The sequence below is a fragment of the Tursiops truncatus genome, chromosome 10 (assembly GCF_011762595.2).
Source record: "Tursiops truncatus isolate mTurTru1 chromosome 10, mTurTru1.mat.Y, whole genome shotgun sequence".
NCBI lineage: Eukaryota > Metazoa > Chordata > Mammalia > Artiodactyla > Delphinidae > Tursiops > Tursiops truncatus.
The window spans coordinates 41,832,084-41,846,577 of record NC_047043.1 but is presented as its reverse complement, the minus strand read 5'-3'; the positions used below and the strand labels follow the sequence as shown (position 1 = coordinate 41,846,577).

The 14,494-nt window shown below is 35.6% G+C and overlaps 1 protein-coding gene across 1 annotated transcript in view; it reads right to left on the bottom strand.

Moving 5' to 3' along the window:
* The window catches only part of GFRAL (GDNF family receptor alpha like), a 61,527-nt gene that overhangs the window by 39,229 nt on the left and 7,804 nt on the right, over positions 1-14,494 (bottom strand). Inside the window, 3 exon segments of the mRNA XM_073810871.1 lie at positions 2,223-2,553; positions 3,451-3,507; positions 8,052-8,462. Coding sequence (XP_073666972.1) covers positions 2,223-2,553; positions 3,451-3,507; positions 8,052-8,462 — 799 coding nt within the window.

Genomic DNA, 14,494 nt, shown 5'->3' with positions numbered 1-14,494 from the left:
GTGCAAAAATTTTGCATCTTTGAATCAATGAAATACAATAATACACTGAATAAGGATTTTTGAGATATAAATGAGTTTGAAATTTTTTAATTTCATTGTAAAAAATATTTTTATTTTATTATTCATTCAAGAGAAATAACTAGTAAAACTTAAAATAACTGATAAACATTTGCAGGAAAAGATCCGCAAATAAAGCTTTCTTAAGAACTTTGACATTCTATCTAAGTTGAAGCAAAAAAAAAAAAAAGTCAATGGTTTAGCACTCTGCTGAGATCTTTACCCTTTATCTTACAGAATATGTGTTATAGGGAAGCAGTTCTCTTTTTTTGACAAATGTTTACAAGATCTGCAGCTACTTTGCCAGTTGGAATGCCTGACAGTAAAGGTGTGAGGATAGTTAAAAGGCGGAAGGAAAGCAGTTCACCAAGAATCAGCCCATTCAGGAAGTGATGTCATTAAATCTCATTTGCCAGTGGTTCAAGCAAGGTGACAAATGTGACAAATCTTGCCCTGAGCTATCACACCTAGCCACTTCTCCACACTAAATGTTTATTTTGACCTTTAAAGGAATTTGTATATATGGAGTTTTATTCATTTAAATACAATTAAATAAAATAGTCCCTAATAGAAGGTACTGGGCAAACAAATTAATATGAATTTCTTGGGATAATTATCCCAAGAAGAAGCAGAAGCTTCATCCCAATTAATGCTGGTTGTTAAATAAAGCTCCTTTAATGTGATAATATCAATGTTACAGGTAGTTTTGATTCATCAAGTTTATTCAGTATCCTCTTTCTTTCCTCCATCTTCTGACTCATGTCCAAAGAGGCTCACTTAACTGTGGCTTTCTTACCACACAAAAGATCAATTCACCTTGAATATATAAGGAAATGTGTTAACGAAGACCACAGTGAGGAGAAGAGAAAGCCAAGTTGTTGGTTTCAATTTATGGTTTCCAGGAGGAGTTACCTGCAAAGGTAAAGTCTAGTCTCAACTAGCAGCCAGAGTGGATATTTTAACAAGTGAGCACATCATTCACACCTCTGCTCAAAATCTCCCAGTACCGCTCTTATTTCTCTGAGTAAATCCATTCTCTATTCCTCTTTCCCTTGTGCACTCTACCCTCCTTGCCTGAGATCATGCCACACACATTTCTTCCTCAGCACTGGCTCGTCCTTTTTTTGGTATCTCTTCTTTCCGATATTTACTGAGACAAGCTCATTTTCTCACTTATTCGACTCTGATAAAATGTCTCTACTGGGGCCACCCCATTTGTATTGCAATTCTTTCACTCTTTCTGCCCATTCACATTTCCCCTTATTGCACGTGTGTGTGTGTGTGTGTGTGTGTGTGTGTGTGTGTGTGTGTGTGTGTGCTCCACAGGGCAGGCATTTTTGTATCTTGTACCCTGATGCCTAAAATAGTAGTAAGTGCCTGGTTTTTTTTTTTTTTTTTGCGATACGCGGGCCTCTCACCGTTGTGGCCCCTCCCGTTGCGGAGCACAGGCTCCCGATGTGCAGGCCCAGCGGCCATGGCTCACGGGCCCAGCTGCTCCGCGGCATGTGGGATCTTCCTGGACCGGGGCACGAACCCGTGTCCCCTGCATCAGCAGGCGGACTCTTAACCACTGCGCCACCAATTAGCCCCTGGTAATTATTTTTTGAATAAACAAATACATGACTAACATCATCACCTCGAGAATTAAGGATGAGAGGTTGGGAAGAGAAAAAGGGTGCATTCCTGACACCATGGCACACGTGTGTTGGGGAAATCCAAACTCTAGCTCTTTCCTCATCTCCAGCCTAAGACACAAAATATTTATTTTGAAGTTTAAAGAGTCACCTCGTCAAAATTCTATGACATTTAACAGCCTTATATAATCACACCCCCCAAAAACAATAATAAAACTGACACACAAGACAGGTCTATTAAGCAATTCATGAGTCTCACTTGAATATGAAATTTTAATAATGCTATTTCATGACTACCCAATCCTGACAAACTGAATTTCTTTTATTCCAAAAACATATTCTGCATTTGAATTTCGAAAAGGATACTACACATGTACTATGGATTCAAAACTATGAATTGTCTGGCTTTATTTACATCATGTTGAATGATGGTGGGAACTCTAGCTAATGTAATGAGATCAAGTGTTGGGACTAGACTGTAACAAATAAGGTGCCAAAATCAGAAAGTAAGGTATGTGTGTTTTTACTCACCTGCATAATTCATCATTTTGGCAGCTGTGAATTATATCGAGGCAAGTTGGGGCTGGAACTCTGTTCACTGCACATGGCTTGCTGTGAAGAGCTTCTCTGGACTGCTGACAAGGTACATCAGAAGGAGCACAGTCACAAAAAGCCAACATCTGGGCAGTGTTAAAAGGCATATTTTGGTAGAAGAACTGGATGGCTGCTTGGCAGTGTTTCACATCACACAGGTTTCCATTTGCTGAGCAAGCTTTCAGGTAAAGGGCCAACTGTGTGTTACAGAGCACATCCGCCACACACTCCTCCGCCACTTCCAAACAGGACCTGATCCCTCTGATTCCTAAAAGCAATGATATGCCCAGGTCGTGGAAAAGTAAACAAAAAGCTGTACATGCAGAATCTGCAAAACACTGTGAGAAGTCCATGAGCAAAATACAATGATGTACCCATATGTTATTTTTGGCAAACATTCCTTTTTTTTTTCCCCTTAGAGTTAGTATGAACTTACTGGGACCTGAATAGTGGACTATTTGAATCGTCCTTCATCTACACTGGCTACGTATTGTGATCCAAAAGTGATGGGAAGTGTGTAGGGCCAAAACTGAGCTGCAGAAAAATATTCTTGAGTCCAGGTTTCTCAAATGTAAACAGTAAATCTTCAGAAATTGCATTTCAGCTATATAGCTAATGGTGCATTCAGTGGCTTGAATCAAAATGTTCTTGTTCTGTTGCACTTTTTATTTGGGGGGGAAATCTTGACTAAAGGCTGTGGCTAGTCCAACATATAAAAATGTTCACATTCTGGAAAACACAGGTATGTGTGAATGCCCCACCCCCAACACATCCATATACACAAAAAGACCTCAATTTAATTTACATGATCAAAATATCTATGAAATTTAATTAAGACCTAGTCTTTGGTTTTAATTGTAAAGTATTCTTCAGCGTAACTATGAATAAACGATGGATAGGCAAAACAGATGTCACATGAGTGAAAGAAATGCAATGATTTTGTTGCCTTTTTTTGTTTTTTAAAAATTATATTTATTTATTTATTTAAAATTTTACTGGAGTATAGTTGATTTGATTTTGTTGCACTTCGTAGTATTAGAATGATAAAAATATCCACACAATTTATTTTGTAATGGCATATCTTTAAGAAACCTAGTAACTACATTTTAAATTATATTGTCCAGTATTTACAATGCAGATCAAAATAACAGTTTATAAACATTACCATGATAGGAAAGAGTAGTTAGATTCCACTTGAACTTATTATCCTCTTTCATGTTATCTAGAAGGAAAACAAAGAGACTATTTTGTTAGTGAACAATATTCTAAATTTAATAGGAGAATGTGGACTACCTTTATGAGTGAATAATCAAGCAAAAGTACATATAAGCTCATGTAACCCTTATTTAACCCTTGATACACAAAATTAGTGAGGTACAGATGAAGAAAAATAAACCCCTGAAATATCATTCAAGTCAGTTAAACAGCCCTGCTCTGAGTATCCAGTTACTGGAAGATTTAAACAAATGCTAATGACTAGGCCATGTGCTCAGAAGTAAACAAAGAGTCTGTCTGGAGAGAAAGAACAGAAGGAATATTGTCTGAACCAAAAAACTCTTCCCAGTAAGGTCTTAATTAGATTGAAAAGCAATTTAAAGACTATTTCCACCTCTGTCTTAGCCTCCCAGAGTTTTTAGGAATTGTAAGTACAGAATTGAAGACTCTCATTGATGGAAGTGAACTTGGTGACCATCTAATGCTAAAACATTTCATTCGAGAAGCATTGGTTGAGAGAGCTGAATCCTAACCACTAGATCACCAGAGGGGAGGGAGAGGGATGGAGCAGGAGTTTGTGGTTGGTAGATGCAAACTGTTACATTTAGAATGGATAAGCAACAAGGTCCTACTGTATAGCACAGGGAACTATATTCAGTATCCTGTGATAAACCATATTGGGAAAGAATATTTTAAAAAAAGAATGTATATTTGTGTGTAACTGAATCACTTTGCTGTACAGCAGAGATTGGCTATACTTCAATTAAAATAATGATGCTTAAAAATCTCATTTAATTGTTCTTTCTTTCAAAGATCAATTTTATAAAAAAAGAAAAGAAAAGAAGCATTGGTTGAGCCCCTACTATATACCAGGTGCCATATTGAAGACAAATCGGCAGTCCCTATTGTCAAACCTATTGGGAAATAGAGACACACAAACAAAATCAAAATAAAATAGATGGAGCAATAATAGACATATGAATAAAGAGATAGAATAGAATTATCACATTTTAAAATAAAAATTCAATTTTTGCCATTGGCTATTAAGGTACTGACTTCTGTTATGGCATAAGTGTCTCTTCATGTTTCAATTTGTCCTGACTTGAGCTGTCTGTCCAAACTCCCTGCCTGCCCATCTACTGCACATATATGATGGTACAATCATAAGGAAATTCTTTTTACCTCCCGGTGTGTCACAGCCTTTCCAGACTCCTTGTTCCATCTGTTCTCATTATACATGTTTTTTCATTTTTCTACTGGTTAATTCTCAGCTCAAGAATCACTGTCTCTTCTGAAACACACTCTCCTATGTTTCTGGGATGTTCCTTCTTCTGTGCTACTATTCCATATTGAATGAAATACCAATAAGCAAATTTCAGAGAGTTCTACAGCTTTTGTAACATACAAAAGTCTAGGCTAGATCTTCTATGATAGGTTAATAGCTCTGCTTTGGAACTGTTGGGTATGGCTGTGCCACTGACTAAAACATATTCAAGAAACTGAGTTCACTTACTGTTATGAACTAAATTTTGTCTCCTTCAAAAATTTATATGTTGAAGCCCTAACTCCTGGTGTGGCTGTATTGGGAGATGGTGTCTCTAGGGAAGTAATTAAGATTAAATGAGGTCCTAAGAGTGGGGCCCTGATCTGGTAGGATTTGTGTCCTCTTAAGAAGAGACCTTAGTGTGTTTCTTCACTCTTTCCTCTTCACATACACACACCCCATGGAAATGTCCAGTGAGTACATGGCAAGGAGCCAGGAAATCTAGAAGCCAGGAAGACAGCTCTCACCAGAAAATCACACTGCTGGACTTTGGTCTGGAGCTTCCATCCTCCAGAATGATGAGAAAATTAATTTTTATTGTTCAAGTCACCCAACCTCTGGTATTTAACTAGGGCAGCCTAAGCAGACTAATACACTCACAATATGAGTAATTATTACAAAAACAAAAAAAACATGGTACCATGGTGAAACAAATTCTATTATGGACCCATGCTATTTTATATAATATGAGTAATGCATTATAATAAATTATCTGCACATTAAATCCTAATTCACATTAAATCCTAATCCTAATCCACATTAAATCCTAATATATGGTGCATACATAGGTATATACACATTTTCCGGAGAATATTTTAAACAGTAGCTTAATTGCTGAAAAGGAGCTAAAGGGCAGTATGTCATGGGAACACAGAGAAACATGTACCCACCAGATCTCCATCTGCGTTATAAGATCATACACATTACAAAATGTACACTGTTCCCACTTCTTGATCCATTAATATCAAAATATATGCAGACTCTGATATCTTTTCACCCTGCTACCACTCTCGTCCAAGACACCATGCATTTCTCTGTTGACCTCATTTAGTGACATGGTCTCATTTGCGATCCATCAGTGAATGACCCCCATTTTATACCTACAGTACAGATCTCACTTCTATGTGTCATGCAATGAATTTAGATATCAATTCCATACCTAGAACTGTCTACTTGATCTCTTCACTTAGATATCCAACAAATATTTCTCACTTACCATGTCCCGAACTGACTCCTGACCTCTCCTCTGTCCGCACCAAAGCTTCATCTTTTGTAGTTGTTCCCATGTTAGTCAATGAAAATAATGGCAACCACATCCTTCTAATTACTCAGGACAAAAACCTTGGAGTCAATGTTGATTCCTTTTTCCCCCTTGCATCCCCATATGATCCATTCACACCAAAACATATCGAGAATCTGACAGCTGTCCACACTGGTCCATCACCCATAATTACAAAAGCTTCCTAACTGGTCTTCCTACTTGGGCCTTATTTCTCTTCAGTTAGTTGTCAACACAAAAAACAGAATTATCCTGTTAAAGATGTAGATCAGACCATGACACTTCCTTGGCTCAAATCCTTCAGTGGTTTCCTGTAACACTCAGAATATGAGCCAAAAGTTTTGAAATGACCTACAAAGCCTTTCATGATCCTGCCCCTGTTTTATTTCTGACCTCATCTCCTGCATCTCTCCCCCTGCTCTCTCGACTCTACCTCTAGTGTCTTCTTTGCTCTTCCTCAACCTTCCAGACTATCCCTAGCTCACCTTGAGCTTGTGTTTCTGCTGCCTGAAGTGTTCTTTCCCTAAATACCCACATGACTCATTCCCTTGCCTCTTTCCATCTTTACTCAAACATTAATTTCTTCAGATCAACTTTCTGGCCATCCTATTAAAATTACAAACCAACAACTCAGACTTCTTTTTTCCCCTACCTGTATTATTTTTCTCCTTAGCACTCATACTGTTTATTTATTTTATTTTATTTTTTTAAATTTTATTGGAGTATAGTTGATTTAAAATGTTGTGTTAGTTTCTGCTGCACAGCAAAGTGATTCAGTTATACATATACTCATTCTTTTCCAGATTCTTTTCCCATATAGGCCATTACAGAATATTGAGTAGAATTCCAGGTGCTATACAATAGGTCCTTGTTGGTTATCTATTTTATATATAGTACTGTGTGTATGTTAATCCCAAGATCCTAATTTATTGCTCCCCACCCCCCATGTTTCCCCTTTGGTAGCACTCATACTGTTTAAAATATACATCTTCAAATCTTTCATCCTATTAATTTCTTCTTAATGGATGTTACAGCCTACTACTAAGACCCCCCTTTTGGTGATCCCAGTATTCATTTCCCCATCTGCTGGTCCTTTTCCAGCATTGCCTCATCCAAAGGAAGTTTCCACATCCAAGGGTGCAGACTTTTCTACGGGACAGCTCCTATCTAAGGGCTAGTCCATGAGAAGGGCTCAAAGGAGCAGCTCCCATGTCTCAATGGATGACATCTCTAAAAGGCCATTACAGAGCCAAACATCTTGTGGAATCAACTGTTTGTTGTAGTCATTGTCTTGCCTTTCAATTTCTCCCTCCACCTAATCCTGTTTTTCTCACTTCTAGATTTTGTTCCTGAGCCCTCAGCCCAGTACTACTCTGTATGCAAACCTCTGTCTCAGAGTCTGTTTCCAGGGAAACTCACCAAGACACTCCTCAACTGAGAATATAAAGCCCTAGAGAGCAATGGTTTTTGTGATTTTTGTTCACTTTTTTTTTACTGCTTTTTCCCCAGGTCTTAGAACATAGCCTAGGACATGGTAGGCACTCAAAGAAATATCTATTAAGTAAATAAATCATCATCCCTTACTACATTATCTATTTATTTAATTTTTTAAATCCCCTAAAAAATAGGAAGCTTCTTAAATGAAGGACAGTTTTGTTGTTGTTGTTTTGATCCTGCTGCACCAGACTTAAGACTTAGCACATTGTCCATGTCTCATAAGTATTTGTTCAATGAATGACTAAATGAATGAATAAAATTCACATTATTCTAAAACCTTTTAGCATTTATGTCTTTCTTCATAACCCCTTTTAGACATAGTCATAGTATTACGTTTTTTAATTTTCATTGTCTAAGAGAAACACAGGCAGAAATGGCAGAGCAAAGTCTTTAGTCAACTCATATTTGTGATTATACTTAAGGTTCCCAAATTCCTCCCTTGAATACTGACCTGAAACAATGTCTAAGTTGAATTCATCTTCATTGTCTTCACTGAAGGCTGGAACTGGATTCATCTGAGCATCCTGTATACAAATGTCCTCAAACAAGCTTTTCCAAATTTCAATGCATTTTACTTCTGAAGGGTCATTGCATTGACAATTCCACAAGATTGTTTCTTTCAGACTTTCTCTTAATGCTGCACACAGGTAGCTTCCATCAAGGGTTTTGCATTGCTCTGATTCCCTCCCACAGGCTTTCTTAAAATTTTCATACAAAAGAGCACAATGTTCAGATTCCTGGCAGATACGTGCTGCCACGACGCAGTAGCTCTTTCTGTCAATCGTTAATGACGTATCTTTCTGATGGAGCCATTGTGTGATGTTGGATTGTGCAGCCAAATATGAGGACAGTGCTGATTCTTCTATAAATAAAAAATGACTAAATATTAAATATTATGACCTTTTAATGTTTTCTAAAAAGTGTATAGACATATCTTTTATAAATATACCAATATCTATTGTCTTTCAAAAACCATTGAAAAAATATATTGCAAGAGAGCCATTACAAATGATCTTGATTTTCTTAAAAAATTGAAAGAAAAATATTGATTATTTATAGGTTATGTAACTAAACATAATGGTAATGCTCAATTTCATTTAATATTTTATCCTCATTTATTTCATCTTTTCATTACATTTTGATGATGATTGGTAGAAATCATGTGTAACTTAAAATACTTATAATCCATTATTTCTCTTGTATAAAATTTTGTGAATTTCCATTTTATCCTAGAAATTTACCTATACTAAAGTGTTTCTCCACAGTTTTTCATTATTTCCCCTTTAAGAAGCATTTTTAGACAGTTTTTTCCTAATTCCCTTACCCCTCGTGAAATTTTAATTCACAGATATATATCTGTTTGCATCTGTTTGCATCTGTTGCATCTTTGCATCTTGTATGCATCTGTTTAGGGACTGTATGTATATCTATGCTTTATATATAAGTGAGAGGTTTTTTGCTCATCCCTAAGAACCAATTTTCACCCCTTGGGGGTTATATCCTCATAGAGAATGCATGTTCTACTAGAGAGTTCCAATAAGCACGTAATTATATAAACTTTATAGAAAAAAGATAAGGAAAACAACCTCAATATAAGAATCCTTACTTGCTTAACCTAAGCTTTCAGAAGTATACTGTCTAATTCTAAAATGTCTCATCTTCCTCTGAGGTCCTTCATGTGGATCTCCACAATGAAAACTTCCTTGACCCTACCATTCTTACCAAAGTAACTTTTTCCCCTGGGGTATTCTTCTTTTAAAAAAAAAAAGGGTTGTTCTCTTTTGTTTATTAAATGAACTTTCTTATACCTTAGTTTTTACAAATGCGTCATGCAAGATAAAGATAGTATAATCTATTTCATGATATGAAAATGTTTACTTAAAAACTGCCAGGGCATTCTTAGAAGCACTGTTCAGAGTATAGCCTCTGTACTGCATGGGTTTGGAGACACACACTGTGATAAAGTTTTGTACATTTATCAAACAACAGCTCACATGGATTGCTATAATTATTTAAATCAGGCTTCTCTACTGGAACAGAGAACATCTCTCCTACCCCTTTTGGCCAGCCTATGCAAGACGTGTGTGGATGGGATGTATGTGAATTAATGCCATCCTCATATAATTAGTTCTATTATATTGGTAATTATATATTTTGAAATAAACTGTAAATCTGTCTAAATGTCAATCTCTTTTACAGTACATATATATGTATGAGTATTTATATATATATATTTATATTTAATAATCAAGGCTAAATGAAATAATCTGGCTAAATGCCAATTTTACTCTGCTATGTTTTTAGCTAACCAAGAGCAGGGACTGTCTTAACATATCTTTATTTCCATCCTCCAGCATTTATATGATATCTACACATATTAACTGAATAATAAATATCTTATGAATGAATATATAATTTAGATGCTCAAAATGTGTTTAAAATTAAAAATAAATGATATATTTATTGATCAGTTACTACGTGTCAGGCAGTATGTTGAAAATTTATCATATTAAGCAAAAAAAAAGGAAGAAATGTCAAAGCTGACTTGCTCAAGAAGTTTACAATCTATAATAAAGAATAGAAAAGTACACATCTGTTATATGTTGAGAAATGTTTTGGGAATGCAAGGGGGAGAGAGAGAGAGAGAGAGAGAGAGAAAGAGAGAGAGAGACATTGTATCTTGTTGGAGTGATGACCAAAGAGCTGGTGGAGGATGCTACAGTTGAAATAGGATGAAATAATAAGATTTCAATTATCATTTCCTTTTCCACTCTGAGCTAAATTATAAGCAAGCAGCTGATGCTCTGGGTAAACACCATGATCAGGCCAGGTCCATCATGAAGTGCATTTGTGAGATCATTCAGGTCCTCTGTACAGGGTTTCTATATTCCTGGCTTATCAACATTACAACAGAATAGCATTTAACAAGTATTTAGTATGGAAAAAAATGGTTTAAATGTGAACTGATTTCAGTTTAACTGCTCTAAATTTGTATGTACCTGTGGCTGGTAACTATATTTTGCCAGCATCTTGGTCTGATAGAAATGGCCATTGAGATATAAATGAACTAGTTCTACTATCTTGAAACAAAAGTCAATAAATATTTTTAGTATTTCTATACACTTTCGTTTCAGCCTACTTCAACCTAAAACTAGTAAAGACCTACTCATTAGCTAATTAATGTCATTTTAGTCTCTATCCTATTTGACTTCTCTGCATTTATAATTGTCAATTATTTCCTCTGTGTCTTTCTCTCTTTCACTGGCTTCAAAATTCTTCCTGTAGTTTTTGTTTTTCCTGTCTTTAAAAACTTCCTTGTGGTTTCATCAACTAGATTGAAAACGTTGTTATCAAAATACTTATATTCTCACGTCATATCTTTTCCTGGCCAGTCTTATCCTCCTGCATTCTTGTACCTGTTTCTTACAAACCATTGACTCCCAAATCTGTATGTCCATTTTAGGATACTCTCCTCAGTGTGAGACCCATGTTTCCAAATGCCAGCCAGATGAGGTCCACTCCATCATTGCTTTTTTTAAACTATATACTCATCATGTGAAATGTAAAACAAAATATTAACATTTCTAACATGAATGTGCCATAGTGTGCCCTCCCAATGCAAACTCTCCAAATATAACTCACCACTTCTGTCCCCAGTCCTGTCTCCGTGTACAACAATACCCTTGTCCCAAGCCAGCAGCTTCTACCACACATTTAACAACATTCCATACTCCTCATATCCAACGGAAACCAATTACTATTGATTGTAATTTATAAATATTTCTTAAATATCTCTTATCCTTACAGTCCTCAGCACCAGTGTGGTAGTTTAGGCATGAGTCATCTCTCTCCCAAACTCTTTTGATGGCTTTTTAACTGATATCCCTGGCCTGCATCCTTCCCTGCCTCCATTCCATCCTTTACACCACTGCCAACAAACGATATCCTTCAAAATACTGATTCTGTAGTCTTCTGTTTAAAATGCATTAGTAGTTCCTCAAAACAGTTTGAAGTCTAATCTCCTTAGAAAGATATGTAAGTTTAATAAGTTCCTCCTTCTTATTAACATCTGGTTTCTTTCCAGTATCTCCTAAGACTCCTCTGTTCTATAATCCAGCTTTACCAAGAACGTGTTGCTCTCCAATGTCTTCTGCTCCATTCTACTTCCTCTGTCTAGAACACCCATTTTATTTCATCTCCTTATTGAGCCCAGTTCACCCTAAAAAGCCCAAGTCTGTTATTTCTTCTATGAAGCCTTCTAAGTCTCCATTATTTCTTCTTGTATAACTTTAAGTGTGTAATTGTGTGTGTATAATCTCACGTGTATCACCTCACGTGTATCGCATTGTATAGGTGATATTTAGCCGTTATCATTTTCATTAAGAATTGAGACCATACAAAATATGTTCTCTAATTGGTTATTGGAATTAGATGATTAACAAAGATATCTAAGAAATCCTCAAATATTTGGAAATTAAACAATAATATTATGAATAAACCTTGAATCAGAAAGAAAGTCAGGGGCTTCCCTGGTGGCACTGTGGTTGAGAGTCTGCCTGCCGATGCAGGGGACACGGGTTCGTGCCCCGGTCTGGGAAGATCCCACATGCCACGGAGTGCCTAGGCCTGTGAGCCATGGCCGCTGAGCCTGTGCATCCAGAGCCTGTGTTCCGCAATGGGAGAGGCCACAACAGTGAGAGACCCGCGTACAGCAAAAAAAAAAAAAAAAAAAAGTCGGAAGGGAAATAAGAAAATATTTTGAAATAAATAAAAATGAAAACACAAGATATTAAAATTACTAGATGTGACTAAAATAGCACTTGGAAGGAAATTCATGTAATGAGATGCTTACATCGCTGATAAGACTTCATCTTAAGAAACTAAAAAGTGAGGATCAATTTCAAGTCAAATCAAATGCAAAAGAAATAATGTTGAGCAAAATTGAGAGAGAAAGACTGAAAGAAAAAAGACAGAGACAGAGAGATAAATACAGAGAAACAGACACAGAAAGAGACAGAAAGAAGGGCACAAATATCCAGTACTTGAACAAAACTGAGGACATCACCTGAACTTCGTCAGACTTTTAAAGGACAACTTGGGAATATTAGGAACAACTTAGCAGAGTGATAGAAACTAAAAGAAAGGGTAAAATGGAAACTCTAAAAGTAAAAATTCAACATAAATCCAACAAATGTCTTTCAAATTCATTGAAAGACAAACTACAAAAGAAGAAATAGAACAGTCTTGAAACAAACACACTGAACATTTAAAAACCTTCCAGTGAAGAACAGCACAGACATCTTCATTGGTAAATTGAATTAAACACTTAAGGAAAAAATAACGCCAATTCTTTTTATATTATTCTAGAATTTAGAGGAGAAGAAAATACTTCCTAACTCACTTTGAAGACAGTATTACCCAGACAACAAAATCAGACAAATACTTTCTAAGAAGAGAGAATAACATGCCAATATGCATCGTGACCATAGATTTAAGACCCTCAACAAAATATTAGAAAATTTAATCCAACAATATATAAAAAGAATAATACAATAATACATCATGACTGAGCAGGATGTAGCCTCAGAATGAAGGGCTGTATCCGACATTCAAAAATCAACAATAAAATTTACCAAGTACCACTAAAGAAGTAAACATATGATCATTTCAATAGAGGCAGAAAAAGCATTTGCAAAATTTAACATCTACTTATCCATTCGTGATAAAAATTATCTAAGCAAACTAGAAATAGAAAGGAATTTCCTCAGCCTGATAAAGGGAACCTGCAAAGAGCCTACTGCAAAAGCCATTCTTTATTGTGCAAAGCCGAATACATCCCTCCTAAGATAGGTAAAAAGGCAAAAAATGGCCACACCAAACAATCCTATTTAATATTATACTGGAAGTTCTACTCAGAACAATAGAGCAAGAATAAGAAATAAAGGTTTACAGATTGGAAAGTGAAAAATAAAACTCTCTTTATTCTCTATTCGTAGATAACAAGGCTATCTATATAGAAAATCCTATAGATTCTACAAAAAACAAAACAAACAAAAACCCCTAGAACTATAAAATGTCCATATAAAATGTCAATTGTATTTCTGTATACTAGCTATGATCAGTTGAAAATTAAAATGTAAAATGAAGTGCCCTTTACAACAGCATCAAAAAAGTGAAGCATATCTGTAAATCTTAACAAAATGTAAGAACTGTTATATTCAGAGGTACAAAATATTGATAAAAGAAATCAAAGAAGTCCTAAATACATGGAGAGATATACCACGTTCATGGATTTGAAAACTCACATAGTAAATATGTCAGTGCTATCCAAATTGGTCTATAGTTTTGAGGTAAGCCAAATCAAAATACCAGCAGGATTTTTCTGTAGACATTGACAAGCTGATTGTAAAATTTATATGGGATAACAAAGAAGGAGACAAGCTGAATCAACTATTTAAAAGCAAAAAATTAAAGGAATTACACTACTTTATTTCAAGATATCCCATGAAATTACAATAAATAAGACTGTGGGATATTAGCAAAAGTATAGAAATATAGGTAATTGGAAGTAGAGCCAGCAATATACAGCCTAGCGATCTTTTGAGAAAAGTGAAATTGAAAATATCTTCAGCAAATGTGGTGGGACAATTAGATATTCATATGGCAAAATAACATATCTGACCCATAGCTTGCACCATATAAAAAATTAACTCAAAATGCATCATAGACCTAAATATAGAACCTAAACTACATAATTTTGGAGAGAGACTTTACCAAATAATATATAGAGGTGACACATAAGCACATGAAAATATGATCAACATTATTATTATTTAAGTGCAAATTAAAACTATAGTATGATACCATTAAATATGTTTTGGAGTGGCAAAAAAA